At 37.4% G+C, this 17893-nt stretch overlaps 1 protein-coding gene across 1 annotated transcript; it reads right to left on the bottom strand.

Moving 5' to 3' along the window:
• Positions 1-3759: 3759 nt before the first annotated feature.
• On the bottom strand, positions 3760-4196 carry LOC106734182 (ubiquitin-conjugating enzyme E2 variant 2-like). The gene is made up of 2 exons (XM_014585342.1): positions 4030-4196; positions 3760-3910 (listed from the first exon to the last, which is right to left on the bottom strand). The coding sequence occupies exons 1-2, from the start codon at positions 4194-4196 to the stop codon at positions 3760-3762; spliced, it is 318 nt and encodes a 105-aa protein (XP_014440828.1).
• Between the last annotated feature and the right edge of the window lie 13697 nt (positions 4197-17893).

Consider the following 17893-nt stretch of genomic DNA (forward strand, 5'->3'; position numbering starts at 1 on the left):
TTATTCCAAAGCAAAATTTTTAGTAATTCATTTTTGCTAAGTCTTTCTAGAGCATTCTGATTAGTTTTCATAGAAACACTGAGTGTTTTAATATATTTCACATTTATATAATGTTTAATATAATTTTTAACTATTCCAAAAGCACGACAGTCACGTATAAGTTTGGAAACACACATATGACTCACACACCTGAATAGTAGGAGCAGTAATGTAGATGCATTTTTGAGAATAGCCTGTTAGAATGCAGAAGCATTGTCCAATTCGTTTTATAGAGAATGGAAAGCATTGGTCCAAAGTTACTTCTTGTGCATTCAACATGCCATTATCTTACGCTGATTTTAACAAAAGTCATATGAGATATTTATTGGATATTAGTAACAGCTTACTGCCTGAACCAAGTGCCAGGAAGAAATTAAACAGAGGTGGATGAAAGCATATTTCTGTTTATAAGATTTATAAACTTCAGTGGTTCTCTAGTTTAGATAGAATTTTATTTTACTTATTTATTTAAAATATTGATTTAATTTATTATTATTTTTATTTTTATATTTGTTATAGAGCACATGCACTCACCAGAGAGAGAGAGAAAGAGAAAGTGAGAAAGCAAATCCCCAGGTCTGGGACTCAGCTGGGGTCGGCCATCTGGAAGTCCAACACCTTAACCATGATGCCACCTGCTGGTCCCTTTTTATTCATTTTTTTACCACTAGAGTCCACTATGGGAAGCTCATTAAGTCAGATGCTCTGCTATGCATTTTGAGACAAATAGGGCACAGATATTTAGTTTATCCATAAATTGCAATCTTCATTTTTTTATTCAGTATCACAGTGATGTGTTTCTAAGTTATTTTCTAAGTTTTTTTACTCCTGGTGACCTTCTTCAATTCATATAGGTGAGATGGTCAACATGTTTTGTACAATATACTGACTTCACTTGTTCCTTTGGTAACACATTTCTTCCAGAAGTAGCCTGACTGTTGGCACTTCATTCATTTTAAGACTTCTGAGATTATGGAAAGTGAAGTGGGATCTTGGTATTATCCCATCTTTGAGAACTATGGTTTGATAGTGGAGAGATTTCAGACGCCCTTCTAGGCATTTTTGTCCCAGTGAGATCTTAATGTAGATCCCTGAATCAACTTTCTTGGGACTCAACTAAGCAAATTTAGTCATCTGACTTGGTAACAATTTATTTTACCCACTCATTTCAATATTCTTAAGCGTTTTTTTTTTTTTTTAACACAGCTGGTCATGTTCTCCTTATGTTCTTACCTTGTTAGATAAACAGATCTGTTAGATGTGGTGTAATCTTTAATGAATATGTTTATTCTATCAAAAAAGAAACAGAAAAATAGAAACCACTCTAAGTCTTATAAAGAAAGATTTTAACATAAATTAACATGAGTTAAAGTTAGGAGACAGCTATTACGTTAACCAACTAGAAGGTTGAAAAACAATTTGGAAAAAAATGGCTAAGGTCCCCATCAATGAGAAGGACAGTAAAGTATGGGATCTAGGCTTTGGAATTCAATAGGTCTATATCCCTTTTTCAGATCTCCTCCTTTAGAATAAAGACAGGTCAATGAAATGATCTATGTCTCAGTTACCTTCATTTCAGGGGAAAAAAATATTTATTTTCTGGTGAAAATCATTTACTATTGCTGTTAAAATTGGGTAGAAAATGTATATTTTTAGTAATATAAACATATTGTGTTTGTATACAGAGAGTAAAATTATTAGTAAAAGTGATATGGAAGGCCCCTGAATTCATGAATAACTCAGGGTTGATAGGTGCCTGAAGTTTCTACCTTCCAGCAAACTTGCTGCTCCACCCCAGAGCTACAGGGTAACCTGAAAACTTTGAATAGATTAATACATTGAAGAGATTAGTACATTAAATAGATGAGACTTCCTGCATCTCTGCCTCCTCCCTTTGATGCTATATAGGGCAGGTTTTGAGCCATTCCCCATCCCAAGATCTCCCCTTCCCCAATTCCCCCATAAAAGACCCTGTCCAACCCCCAACTGGGGCCAGAGATTCAGAGTGCTACTCCTCCATGCCCACCAACATAATAAACAGTTCTCCTAATTTCTCCAAGTGCTGCTTTCCATTCCTCAGTGTCTGGTTTTCTGCAACAAAGATTAACAGAAATTTTAATCATATTATGAGCCCCACAGGGCTCAGTCAGCCACACTACAATATCCTTCCTAGTCCTTCAGCCCATCAAAATCCTAGGTGCACACACATGTCTCCGGCATGTTTTCAGGCCAATTGGGCAGTGGACATAAATCAGAGTCAGTGTGTGGCTTCCAGCTCTGTTGTCTGATATGCTACTGGTTGTGCCACAGAGGATGGGTCTTTTACTAAATATTTAACAAACTTCCAAGTTATCAAAATGTAATGTATAAAAGGCTGAACAGAAACCATTGTTTCACTTTCACTATTGGAAAGCTTCTTTGAGAAAAAATAATAAATTGCTTTCTTTTCCTTTATCTTTCTCACTCTCCTCCCCAAATAATAGAATTTATGTGGCTTTGTTTTTTTATTCTCAATTTCTAGTTCTTGACTATTAGTCACTTATGTTCTATGCTTGTGACATCACAAATCTCTTCCCACAGAGAGAGGGGCTTATGATGTCTTAATTAAATACATTGTGATGTTTGAACATTTCAAGAATAAATAATCATTCTGGGAGCTTATCTAAATACAAGTGAAAAATAAAGCATACTGTACATAAATGAATAAATTACATGCAAAAATAACAGATAATATGTAAAGGACATATAATACCATCAATTTTTCTAGGACTATTTCAATCATGGTTATTCAATATTTCAGATAAACAAGAATAAATCCATTAAATATTGCTGTGTCACTTTTGACCCCAATGAACATTTACTCTAAATCCCTAATTCACCAATGTTCCCAAGAACTGGTTTTGGGATCATGTTATTTAGATTCCTTTTGGGGAAAAAATAAATGCATAGAAGATCCCCCCCCTCCTCCCAATGAGGACACATATTATTTACATGTAAAGCATTTTAAGGCCAACTTTAACCTCAAAATCACATATCCATACACCTATTCCATTTTCATTGACTTCACTTAAACTTAAATGTATGGTTTGTTAAGCAAAAACAATAAAGAAATATTTACCATGTCTATTACATGTAACACAGAGAAACAGCTTTTAATGCAAAAGCATCAATAAATCCCTTCAACATTATTTTTCACTATAAATACAGGTATCAAAATAATCCTGAACTCATTTTTGATACTACTAGTAGTCAACACCCACATCACTTCAAAAATTAACCCAATTTGGGTCAATTTTCATTGTACCTGCTACTTTAAACAATTTTGACTGTAGCTCTTTCACTAAGCGAGATGGATGAAGTATGCCATTTCTGTTTTTCCTTCTTCAGAATTTTTTTACTTTTCAGAAACATACATGCTTACACCACTGCCTTCTGACACTTTTTGCCATGCTATCATCTTGAAAACTGGAATTCTATTTCAAGTACTCTTGGCTTCCATGGTAGTACCTTACCAAGAGAAAAAAAAAATGCTTTGTTTGTCCTCGTGTTACCTGAAAATATAATGAGTATATATATTTATTAAATGTATTCTTACAAATGTGTAGTCATGTTTAGCCACTGAAATTATTTTACTTAATAAATGGGTATTTTGGACTATGATATTTAATCAATACATTTATATGAGTAGAAGATTTAAGACAAGTTTGCGAGCCACTAAAATTAATTGTTGTATGTTTGTCCTTCTGGTGGCTGTGGAAGCTTCATATTTTCTTTGGACGTCTTTAGATATTGTAGCTCTTGAAGGGTGACTTTAATGCTGTATGAGTTTGCCATTTTACAAATACTAGTATACTCCATCTGTCGACCATCCCACTGGAATTATTTATTGCATTCATATTAATTTTTGTTACAAATCTAACTGGTAGAGGAACTTCTGGGTATTTAGATCCATATTCTACTTTCAGGCTCTATATTCTGTTTCCATAATATGTCCTTGGTGGCCCAATAACCATGCCTGTCCACCTTGTAAGCATCATATCGTCATCATCTTCAAGGCCCCAGTTCACTGTACCATTGCCTACTCCTTTTTGCCCTTCTTCAAGTTTCTCCAGCAAATGAAAATTACAAAGAACTTTAACTCCTGTGGAGACCTCCATCTTCTCCTACAGCCCCTAGCCATATTTTTCTTAACATTGAGAGATATAAAAAATATTACTGGGGTCAGCAGGTGTCATGGTGATTAAAGGCACTGGACTCTCACATGGCCGACTGTGGTTCAAGTTCCAGACCTGGCAGCCTATTTTCTCCCTTCTCTCTCTCCCTCTCTGTCTTTCTCTGGTCAAAATAAAATTAAAAAATAAAATTAAATAAAAGAACCCTTAAAAATAAGTAAATAGTACTTAACTTTTTTGTCAATTAACTTAAGTCATCTGACCTATTTGACAGATCTTTTTTATTTTAGAGGGTTTTTTGTCATAGGGCTAGTATGCTTACTGGAGAGAGAGACAGAGATAGAAACAGTGAGAGGGAAAGTGAAAAATCACTCCCCTAAGAGGGATAGACACCTCAATCCCTTCTCTTCCATTCTCCTCCTGGATTTTTGGGCACTCCTGTACATGCACACAGCTTGATTTTCAAGCCACAAGGTCCAGGACTCAAACCATGGTGTGCCATGTGGGAGTCCGGTGACATAACCACCACGTAGTCTGCTGACCCCCTTTGACAAATCATTTTTAAGCTTTGGCTCTTTAAGGTAAATATACTAGCTAAAGCAGTAAGAACAGAAAGTGGCTTTTTCTGGCTAACTTATCATTAAAAACAGCTACATGACCCAACCTGTGTAATAGAGACTACATAGAAAAACCACTGAAATTTACAAAACACTTATTTTAATTCATTTATTTTTATAATGTTCAATTTAGATCATTGTAAATAAAATGAGCATCTTCGAATTATTTGCTAATGTGCCTTTCTTTCAAACTTGAGATCCCAGGAAGTTTCAAAGATTGAGATGCAGTCATTCATTTTGCTGTTCCTTTATGAAACCTCAGCTCTGTGTATCTGTATACACTCTGAAAGTCTCCAGATCTAAAGATAATCAAGATCACATGACCGAAGAATGGGCCAATTGCAAACAGATCCAGGATCTATCACTGGAAAGCTCATGCCCTCCTTGTTGAAAGCATATAATCATTTTGAAGTATCTTCTTTGTTTTTTTATTTTTTTTAAGAGAATGTCAAAAAAGCAGTGTCTAATTTTATGTGCCTGGGAGTAGCTATCTAAGCTTCAGGCAATACAAACGCTGCTATTACTGGAGAGTAAAAACTCTGCATAATTAACTAACATCATCAGCCTTACAGTTCCTGTAGAATGCGGTAAGTTCCTTGCCTGAAGGCTGCTCTCATCCTAGCAAGTCTGTTTACCCTGTCCAAGATTAGATTAGTTTAATTATTATGAAAAAGACTGCTAAGATCTTACAGCCTAATTATGCAAATGTTTCTAAATGTTCACAAAAGTAATTTATTTATTTGGAGATAAATGAATCTGTTTTGTCATAAAACAGATTGCAGTCCTGGCAATGTACAAGCAGGGTTATGTAGCCTCGGGCAAATCTTCCACCACAAATATCAGTGGGATCCCTAGATTACAACATCTTAAAATACATAAATGTTTTTAGCAGGTTTTTATTGTTTTTGTAAATTATAGTAATCCCAGAAAGAACTATCACAGGTTTAATACTCACCAACCTTGTTATGAAAACATGGTTTCTCAGCAGAAGCATTTAAAAGATGCTAACAGCTAAAACATTCCTGGTAGACCTATTAAGATACACCTGTTTTATTATGCTTCAGAGCAGATATCGTCACAACACTGTTGTTTCCCCCCATTCCTTATAGTATCATAGTTTAAGTAACTCATAAAGGAAAATGCTGGAAAATGATAGTCAACTATATATACAGGTCATATTATCTATGTAAATTTACCTGTAAAAGTAGTATTAACATTTATATAAGTGAAATCAATTCCTAGATCTGAAAATGACTTTCAAATAAGCTTCTAAATGACAATTCCTGGAAATGTACTTTAGTTGACGCTTGCAACCTTGAATGTATACATTTAAACACTACCACATCTCTTATTACCAATATCAATAATATTCTTAAACAGTCATGTCAAATGAACCTAAGGTGGGTTATCTAAAGCCTCAGATTTTTGTTGTTGTTGTTGTTGTTTCTTTAAGAGAGATTTTTGCTTTATAGCACTCACCAGAGAGACAGAAATGCAGAGAGACAGAAAGCAAGAAAACACTCCTCAGGGGCTATGGCCACACTGCAGTCCCTTCTCCTTCACTTTCTCAGCATGAATTTCAAGACACTGGGTTTGGGACTTGAATTGTAGTCAGCCATGTGGGAGTCCAGTGATGTAACCATTATGCCATCTGCTGGTCTTAAGAGCTTCAGATTTTTGACATCAGAAAACTTTAGATAGCAAATTTGCTTAACCAGCTGTGGTGGCACAGTTGTAGTGTGATGCTAGAGTCATTTGGAAGATGGAGGTTTAATCCCTGGGTCAACTTTCACTTTCTGGGTCAGGTTCTGGCTGGAAAAGCAGGCACCTCATCAAAGCATGACACCTCATCCTCTTCTCTTTCTCCCTGTCTTTCTCTCATAAAATAAATAAATACAATTTTAAGAAAAAGAAAAAAAAAAAACTTCTACAAATTAACAAAGTTTACCTATCTTTAACAAAAAAAAATAATTTAAATGTTAGACTGGGTAGTTGGTTAGGAAACTATACTGGATATGTGTTCTTGTATTTGCTATTTCTTTCAGAAATAGAGTCTACCAGGGAGGGGGAGTGAGGAGCATACCAAGTGGTTATGTCCTTTGTATAGGAAGCCAGATTCCACGTGGCTGATTGCGTTTGGAACCACAGCCTGGTCTCTTGAATAACATGCTGTGTGTATGTGTGCGCATGCTCAAAATTCTGATGTGCTGGAAAAATGGAGATAAGGTTTTGCAGTGTGACCATGCCCCACTGGAGGGTGCTTTCTCTTTCTCTCTGGTGAGCACACTCACCTTCTGGCAACCAAAACAGAAAGGTAATAGAACCTGGGGTTAATCCATTCTCTAGATTGATAGAGAGGGACTATGACTGTATTTCCCTTCTCTCTTACAACAAGGGTGATCACATGACCTAAGTGAAGCCCATAATACCACTTACTGCCAGAAGTTATCAGGGCATGATAATGACATGATGATGATGGCACCATAATAGTAACAATTGCAATATGTCGTAAACGCTGTCATTTGTAGAGTACTTTCTGTATCCTGGACACTGTGCTCAGCTCATTTGTGCATAATCTCATTTAGTCCTCAGCTCCATTTTCATCAATTCTGCAAAGCTTTTAGAATGTGAAATTTGGATTATGAATTGCCTAAAACTCAGCCACATAGATAGGGGTCCTGAAATTATACTGGTCTGTGGCCGACTAGGAACCACGCCACACAGCAAGAGGTGAAGAGTGGCCAGTAATGAAGCTTCATCTGTATTTACAGCTGCTTCCCATCACTTGCATTACCCCTTGAGCTCTGCCTCCTGTCAGGTCAATAGTGGTGGTAGATTCTCATAGGAATGCAAACACTATTGTGAACTGCATATGTGAGGAATCTAGGTTGCGTGTTTCTTTAAAGAATCTAATGCCTGATGATCTGAGAAAGAGCTGAGGCAGTTATGCTATCACCGGGGAGAGGCTGCAAATCCTGCACTAAGGTGACTTGTGTACTTATTTAGTTACTTATTACAATGTATTAATAATAGACATAAAGTGCACAGTAAATGTAATGCACTTGAATCATCTCCAAACCATCTCCTCCACCCACACCAGTCTTGGGAAAAATTATCTTCCATGAAAACAATCCCTGGTGCCAAAAAGTTTGGGGACCACTATGTTAAGAGATAGAGCTCTGAGGACATGGAGCACAAAGACAGGACTAACTTTTACTTATAGTTACAAATGCTAGTGCCATGAATATTGTGTTGCAAGTAACTGATCCTGAAATAGGGAGCTGGCCATTAGCCATATTTGGCCATACCCTGAGGAGCCATATTCTGAACAGAGGACACAAAGCACATAAACTGGAGAAATCCTGAACCTGGAAGCACCCATAGTTACAGAATTCAAACAAATTCTAGAGAAGAGAGGTGCATATTTCAGAATCTGTGTGGAAGTTGCTGTGTATTCTATATTTAAAAGTAAATATGTAAGAAAAATGAGGTGCATGTATGCTGGACAGTTCATGACAAAATGCAAAGCAATATGTTGTTTTGAGATGTTCAGTATCTTTCCATTTATTTTGGTCAACAAAACCGTGCTTTTGTGTGTGGTATTGACTCCATGTTTTAGTTCCAAAGGGATAGTCCTGTCTTCCTGCACCCCTCTGTAGAGACAGGCATACAACCCAATATAGTTACATGCTTCACCAAAAATGTTCTAACAGGTCAAACATGGAAGAAAGCATTTCAAGCTGAGTTTGTTAAGCTTGCTTCTTGGGGGTGCATGACATGGCTATCTTCTCTCTCTCTCTCTCTTTCTCTCTTGCTAGAGCAAGGCAGAAAGACAGGAAGAGAGAGAGTGAGAAAACACTCCCCCATGAGGATGGCCACACTGCAATCCCTTCTCCCCCAGTTCTCCCTCTTGTCAGGATTTTGGGCACACGTGTGCCTTGAATATTTATCAAGCTTCCAAGTTCAAGGTTCAAATAGCACCATTGGTCACGTGGGATTTAGTCACCCCAACCACCACGCCACTGGCTGGCCCTCCATAGTTTCTTTGATTCATTATGAGATAGCCTGTGTGGTGGAGAATCAAGAGGTAGCCGAAAGTGGGTCTAGCCAGGAGTGAGATCAGATCTCACACAGGACTGTTCAAATATCTGAGTCAATACATTCCCTTTCTGCTTAAGCTACCTTCACTTGTAGCCTGAGTCCTGCTGAGAAGAGAAAGCCTGAAGTTCAGATGAAATGAACTAGAAACCCACATTCATTTTCCCCCTATATTTATGTTTGTAACCATTGGTATTAAGTTTAGTTTGTTTTCAGAAGCACAAGTCATATTCATCTCAACTAAGTGTTCTAAACAGAGCAAGTCAAAATCCTGTCAACTTTGCTTTTATTCCCTAGCTTCTTTTCCTTTTGGAATGTGGAGAATGTGGTTACAGCGACCTCTTAGGGTCCTAGTCAGAAACTTCTGCCAGTTTTTTACCTGGCCTGTAGCTTTAATGTTCTTAGGAGATAAAGCTCAACAACAAAAAGATGACTGCTATATACAAAGAAATGATTTTTTTTTTTTCAGTTCGGGGTTCTACTAAAGGTGAATGTAGTTCATTAGAAAGAGATATGTTAGAAATAATGGAATTTTGACTGATGAGCGTGTGTGTTTAAATTAACCGCTATTTAAATAAGCAAGGCGACCGGTCTACAGGGAGTTCCAGCTGAAGTTCTCTCGGGTATGGAATGGATGGTATAAATGGTGAGTTTAGCTGGCTTCTCTGATATCACCGTCATCTTGGTTATTGAAGCCATTAGAAACTCTTTGCTGTCAGTTAAATGATCATATTTCAAGTGCACCTGCTTTATAATTATTCATTTGGAGCAAGATCATTAACATATTCCTTAAGTCATTTACAGGCAATTCGACTTAACATTAACCATTTTTTTGGTTCTTTATGACAAATTAATGAGATATATAAATATAGTTATGCACAGAAATTCTATATAATTCAAATAATTAGGCTACCAAAGTACACAATATGTGTGACTTGCTTATCTTCATAGAAGTAATGGTTGAGACTCATTACGACGGTTAGGAAATTTCTGACCTAAAGCAAAAATAATCACAGTGGACAAGCTAATTCAGATTTCTCTTTCGGTCTGAGTAATCAGAATACTTCCAAACAACCACTTAAAATAAATGTATTATAAAATAGTAATGACATCGAATTCATAGAGTTCAAAGGATTAAAATGATGTTGCAGTTCTTAACGCATTCTTTGGGACATTAACACTCAGTTACTGATCGTTATATTAGCAATGCTATGTTCTGTCTATGGATATATAGAAATATTAAACATTTTCCTTCATGGACTTGATAAACTAGTAAACATACCAATAATCATTCAATAATATAAGTATTGTCAATAATGTCCATCCTCATCTGCTTTGCAGTTTGTTTTTATTGTGTGCCATTGTCCTGTTTCACCTTGGTGTATTAATTAATTCATCTCCATAATACACCTACAAGATGGGGACCATTAATGTCACAAGAAAAATGAGACACAGAGAAGTTAAGTAACTTAACTAAAATCCCACAGCTAGGAAGTAACAAAGCCGAGATTTGATTTGAGGTAGTTGACCCAAGCCCAGTTAACTTCACCACTGCCTCAGAAGGAATGGAGGCCGACTGCCTATGACAGTAGTCCTAAGTTTAAGTGAGAATCACCTGGAAGGCTTGTTAAAACACAGATGGAAGAACTGCATCTCCCAGAGCTTCTGATTCAGCAGGTCTGGGTTGAGGCTGAATATCTGCAGTTCTAACAGGGTCCCAGGCGATGCAGATGTTGCTGTAACTACACTTTGAAAATTATTGGCCTAAGATAATGTCACAGGAGAAAACAGAAGTTCCTCATCATGAGGCTTGGAACCTCTCTGCATGCAGCATAAGCTGCTGATACCTGGACTATGAGACCTTAGTCAGTGTTGGAGAGTCTTCAAAACAGGAAAGTCGTTCTCTCCTGCTCCCTAGACACAATCATTTTTGACTTCTTCTCAGATTTCAATGTCTATTCTTACAATAAACTGTACCTCTTGGGAGATAACTTATTTGTAAAGGGGTAGCTTTCATACTTATGATTCAGGAGCATATTCATGCAAACCTGGGTGTGTGTGTGCACGTGCGTGTCTGTGTCTGTGTGTGTGTGTGTGTGTGTGTGTGTGTGTGTGTGTATAAAAGAGATTGAATAGGTAATCAGTAGGCCAGGTGATTAAAAGCATGAAAGCCTCGGGACCAGCAGTTAGTGTAATGGCTATGTCGCTGGACTCCCTTGTAGTCGACTGCAGTTTGAGTCCTGGACCCAGTGGCTTAAACTCACGCCAGGCGCGTGTGCATGCGTGCCCAAGATCCTGAGAGGAGAATGGAGGAGATGGGATTGCTGCGTGCCCATCCTCCCCTGAGGGGTGATTTCTCACTTTCTGTCTCTCTGTCTCTCTCTATCTGGCGAGCGCATGCGCCCTATGGCAAAAACATCTCCAAAAAAAAAAAAAAGCATGAAAACCTCTCTATGAGAGCATCTCTAAGAAAGAAGTGTATTCATTCACACCTTCATTGATTCAAAGATACTTATTAAGACTTAACATGTTGAGATTCCTGGTTTTACCATTGCGTGGGCAGAGGGTGGGGTTTGGGGGACACAGTAAAACATAGTCTCTGCCCCCATGAAATTTATATTCTAGGAAAGAGAAGTTTGTAGCAAGCATGATATGTTGGTGGTAATAGTGCTATGAAGAATAAATTAGGTGGGAGTGCACTAAACAGATGATCTACTTTTATAAAGTAACAGTTGGTAGAGACCCAAATGAAGTGAGGGGATAGACACACAGAGAGCTAGGAGTAAGAGCTTTCTAACTAAGAACATATCCCCTAAGGAAGGATAATTGCCTCTTAGAGAAAGCAAGAAGGCTAAAGTAGGATGGAGGAGATAAAATCAGAAAATTAGTCCCAGTAAGAGCCTCGTGTCTTGTAGACCAAAGTAGGGACTTTGAATTTCATTCTGAGGCAGGAAGCCATTGCGGTGGTTTTTGTTTGTTTTTTCTTTTTCTTTTTCTTTTTTTAAGCGATGAGGATCACCCTGCTCTTAATATGGAGGATAATATGTGGAAAGGCAAGAAGATGAAACAGGGAGCCCAGCTAGGGTGCGATTGTAAATAAAAAGTCAAGGGTTAAGAAGACTAGGAACAGGATGATAGCTAAGAAAGTGGAAGGAAGTGTTTGAATTTTGAAAATATTTTTATGTGGGTGCCAAATAGATTTATTGATAAATTGCATGTTAGGTGTTCAGAAAAAATGATGCAAAACTGGGAAACAGACTAAAGGTAAATAGCGTATCCTTTCAATGTACAACCTGTTATTTTAGTGTATGTGCTTTGTTTGGATTAAAGATTCCATGTTAACTTACAGACTTTTGTCTACTAGAGATGCAAGTACTACTTGTTCAGTGGAAAAAATAATCACACAGATCATAGTTTATTGCTCCGCAGTACACTAACCAGTTTTATATCCAACTCAGCAATATTTTCTTAATATTTAGCTCTTGTTAACATGCTTCTAAACACATCTTACTGACTCTTTCTAATTTTGTCTTTTTGTCAGAGGGCATGTGTGCTTACCAGAGAGAGAGAGGGAAAACAAAAACAGAAACAACAAAAACAAACAAACAAACAAACAATAAAACACCTCCCAGTGGGCTATGGTCATGCCACAATCTCTTTTCCATTTCTCCAGCCCTTTGGGATTTGAGGCATGCATGTGTATGTGCTCAGGGTGTTTCTCAAGATGCCACAGCCAAGGTTTGAACTGTACTTGGACACGTAGGATCTGACCCTTAACCACCAGCCATGGGATTGGCCATGATTCTCTTTTCAATATGCTTTTGATGCATGTACATTTTATGCTTATAAAAGAGTCATGTTTTTGACTTTGGAAAATTATATTTTACATGGATGAGAGAAAGAAAAAAGTCAAGGATGATACTATGGTTATTGCCTGAGCATTCAAAACAATGTAGTTAGCATTTTACAAATGGAGAAAGAATGTCTGTGGAGCAGGATGGGTTGGAAGATGAGGATGGAGAGTTTAAATTTTGGCATTTGAATTTCTCTAATGGAGTCCTTTGATAAGCAGAGTCAGATTTTCAAGAGGCCTAGGATAGAGAAACCAATTTAGGAAAGATTTGATAAATGATATTCAAAGTCAGAAACATAATGGGACTATCTAGAATATATGTTTTAGTTCATTTAATTGCCCATAAGAGAATACCATAGACTGGATAATTTATAGACAATACAATTTTATTGGGCTCAAGTTTCAAAAGAATGGGAAGTATGTGGTCAAGGGCTTTCTTGCCATCATTCTTTGGCAGAAAGCAGAAGGGCAAGAGAGCATTCGAGAAAAAGAGAGGGAGAGAGAGGGAGAGTGACCTCACAGCCTCAAGACTGTTTATAACCAGCATTCAGTGGTTCATGAGAATGGAACATAAAGAACTCCCATTAGCCTCCATGTCCCCATGTCCCCATGTCCCAGTGCTATTACATTGAGGATAAGTTTACAACACATGTACTTCAAGGAACACATTCAAACTATAGAATTATTAGGATAAATAGGAGAAAAACATTTCTAGAATCTGATTCCTGGGGCAACAGCTCAAGATTTAACATATTTGGAAGAATAACACTTCAAGATTTAGAATATTTGGAAGAACAAACAAAGAGCACTGATAACAAGTGGCCACAGATGTAGAAAAAAAAATTGATAGAGTGGTATCCCAGAAACCAAGAGAAGAAACTTTTCCTCACATGTTGATAAAATGTGTCAAATGATGCCAGGAAGTCTAGTAAGATAAGGAAGGAAACGTGATTGTCTTTGGCAACTTGAAGATTTTGAACTGTAGTTTTGATCCACAGTGAAGACAAAAGCCAGATTAATGCAGTGGCAAAAAGAGAAATGGTCAACCAAAGACATATCATTGGTAGAATGAATAAATTGGGATATAATCGGCAGTAAGATGTCGCACAACACAAATGAACAAACTAGAATTATAAAGAAGAACACAGATAGCTCTTACAAACATAATACTGAGCCAAAAAAAATCACAAGAGTATCGGCCATGTTGTTTCACATATTAAGTGTTTGAAATTAAGCAGAACAAAATATTACTATTTATGTGTGCCTACCTTAGTAGTCAAACTACAAATAAAAGCAAGAAAGTGGTTACTACAAATGCCAAAATACTGGTTCCTTTTTGGGAGGAGACAAAGGAGTGGCAAAGAAAAGACACATGGGACTGCTGGGATGATGACAATGCCCTTACAACACGCATTGTTCACGTGCATTGTGTTTTCTGCAGTGTTTCACATGCGTGTTATACTTCACAGTAAAATATATTTTAAGGGTAACTATAAAATATAAGGAATGGGATTTAGACAACCTTTTCCGTGTTTTCCAGAGGTAGAGAAATGGAGTGATGATTGGAAAGAGATGTGAGTTCAATGGGAGATGGTGTCACATGTTTGCACACTGATGAAAAGTACTCGTACTAAGAGACAATGGCTTAGGAGAGAGGGAAAACAAGGTATGAGTGAAATCTTTGCAGGAGACAAAGTACAGTAGAGTTGGTTTTAGATAAAAAGATGAATCATTCATTTATGATACAGAATACAAAGGTATAGATGCAAGGCTTTTGGCAAACAAAATGATAACCATGGATAGCAAATTTTTCTGATTGCTTCTATTTTCTTGGTGAGTTAAAAAATAAATCATTGTCTAATATTTCAAAGGAAGAAGAGCTAAAGAAATAAAAAAGGAAGAGGGGCATGGAAAAATATGATTTCCAGGGAAATATCTAACGGAATTGTCTATTAAGCAATAGTAAGATCCACTCGAGGGTAGTGGTCAATAATTTAATGCATGATGGTTAGTGATGTTACATTTTTTTTTTTTAGCAACTTTAGCCGTGTATATGCAAGCACCATATGATTTAAGAATTGGGTTTAACTAGAGTTAGGATTTTGCTGACTAAATGGTATTTGGTCAGACACTTGCAAGAGTCCTTTCAAGGATGTGTTTGGACTGACCCCATAGTGCATAAGGTAAGCATGGTGCAGAGGGACCCAGAACTCACCTGGGTGACAGAGGCTTAAATGTCAGCCCTGGCAGCTTGAAAAACATGCTGGGCATGTGCACGCATGACTAAGATTCTTATGGGATGGAGAAATGAAGGAAAACAGTATTGTAGAGTAGCCTGGCTCCATTTGGGAGTGTTTTCTCTCTCTATTGCACTCTCTCTCTTTCTTGTTTATGCATACACTCTCTGGCATGAATAAAAGTTTATTTGTAATTAAAAGAATTAAAAAGAAAGAAAAGCATATCCATAACAGTATACTATAGAATCTAAGGTCAGTAAACAGGTAAGTGACAATGAAAATGCAGCAGAGGTGATAGACGGGAAGTCCTGGTGGTGTGCAAGAATAAAAACCATACCAAACAAAACAATAGAGCCACAATATTGAGCTAATACTTGTGGTCTGATACTGATTAGGAATACTAAGATTAAGGGTACATCTGTATATACTGTTTAAGGAGTTTTTTCATGCTCACCCACCTTTTTTCATCCATCTTTCCTGAAGCAGAGCAAACTGAATTGGAAAGGAAATGTGTGTTGGGGTACATCAGGGAAAAATCAGAAAGAAAAAACTCTCCCATTAAAAGAAGTCCTTGAGGCCCCAGGGACTCGGACTAAAACAGTTCATCCCTGGGGACTGCCTGTCTCAGGCAGTATTGAAATTATGGCCACTGCCCCTTCCAGGTGGGCAACAACACTTTCTTTCCAGCACCTAGTACAATGCTCATTATCATTAATAGCTTATTAAACAACAAAGGACAGAATGTGCAGAGGGAAAAAGTTTTGCCAAGGTCATTTTCTTCTAAAAGAAAAGTGTAGTCCTGATTAATTTGTTAAAGCAAGGGCCAGGAAAAGGATCTCGAATTCCCATATACAGCATGAACTCACTCTTCTAAATTCTGTATTCTCAAACAATTTCTTTAAGTGATATCTTAGAGATAAGAAAATGAGGTGCATACATTTGTCCTATTACATTAAATAATGTAAGAACTATACATAATAGGGCTGTGGAATCCTTTCCAACCTTATTATTCAGAAAAATTACCTGCTGGAGAATATTTTAAACCTAATACTTTAAGAACCACGATTTCACAAAGCCATGTGAGCATTTATTAGCCTATCAGGCACTGAAAATATTTACAAATTCGTAGACAAAATTAGCCTACACATGGCTGTGTGTGATGATTCTTTAAGAGATCTTTAAGTTAAAAATATGTAGGCCCAGGGACTGGCAGTTTGCGTAATGGCTATGTCGATGGACTCCCACGTAGTCAACCACGGTTCGAGTCCCAGACCTGGTGGCTTAAACTCACACTGGGCGTGTGTGCGTGTGTACCCAAGATCCCGAGAGGAGAATGGAGGAGAAGGGATTGAGGTGTGACCATCCGCCTGGGGGGAGTGAATTCTCGCTTTCTGTGTCTCTGTCTCTGTCTTTCTGGCGAGCACACACGCCCTATAGCAAAATCCTCTCACAAAAAAGGAAAAAAATACGTAGGGCCCAGGCTGTGTGGTGCAGTTGGTATTATACTAGACTGCCTGAAACAAAAACTGAGAGAAAGAAAGTAAGAGAGCATCCCCCCAGGAGGGATGGCCATCCCACCATTTCTTCTCCATTTCTACTATTGCGAATTTGGGGACACAGACGCACCCAGTGTGTTTTTCAAGCTGTTGGGTTCAGGCCACATACATATTAGGTATCGTATTTGTTTATTTTTATTTTATACCAAATCTTATTTCTATTCCCCTTTATGTATTGGCACTCACTCCACTATGATTATTATATGACCTAAGATATTTATTATTATAAAATATATAATGGTTAATTGATATAAATGGAATAGTGTTAAAGAGCTTATTCTTGGGCCAGCCCATAGCTTGGCAGTATAGGTAACTGAATCTCTCATGGCTGAATCTCATGGCAGACAGCATGGTTCCAATCTCAGTCAGTGACTTGAAAAATCTACCAGGTGTATGTGCATGTGTGCCCAAAATTATGAAAGGAAGGAGAAGTGTAAGAGAAGAGATCACAGTGTGACCATTCCCCATGTAGGAGACTTTCTCACCTCTCTTTCTCTCTCTCTCCCTCTCATAGGTGCAGATACCCTCTGGCAAATTTTTAAAAATTAAAAAAAATAATAAATAAACAGAGCTAATTGCTGAACCCTATTCAAGTCTTCCTGTCTGGGCCTGACTGCACTGTTCCATAGGCAGCCCCACTGCTTTGGCGGCCAGAAGCTACATGGAATACATGCTGATTCTGAGCCAACCTGAGCATTCTGGTTACACCTGTAATTCTGGCTAAATGGGATGCTGGGGCAGGATCTCAATGATACAGCAAGACTGTGTCTCTCTCTCTCTTTCTCCAGCAAGCACACACACCTGATAGTAAAAATCTCTATCTTAAAAAAAAGAAAGAAAAAAAATGCCCCTCTCTCTCCCTTTCCTTCTCTCTCTCTCATAAAAGAAAATAAAAATTAATACTTTATAATATCTATGGCTATATGTGTACCTAGTTAATGGCTTATATATACTGGGCAGTATTCCATTATAATCATCCACCTCTATTTACTTATGTATTCCTAGAGTCAAAGATAATCTAGGTTGTCTCTAATTCTGTTTCTGTAAGCAATGCTTAGCTGAAAATATTTTTATGAACTTTTAAGAATGTATGCAAGAATATCACTGTAGTATACACCCATGAATGGGTTATAGTTTGTCGCAATAACACTAAATATCATCAGACTTATTCCAAAGCAATTGAATCAGTGGTGTAAGAAGGTATATTTATATAAAGTATATTTAATAATATACTTTTTTTGAGAAAGAGTATTTTATTTTTATTTATTTATTTATTTATTTTTTGCTATAGGGCACATGTTCTCCCCAGAGAGATAGGGAA

The sequence above is a fragment of the Tupaia chinensis genome, unplaced genomic scaffold (genome assembly GCF_000334495.1).
Source record: "Tupaia chinensis unplaced genomic scaffold, TupChi_1.0 Scaffold149537_1, whole genome shotgun sequence".
Lineage (NCBI taxonomy): Eukaryota > Metazoa > Chordata > Mammalia > Scandentia > Tupaiidae > Tupaia > Tupaia belangeri.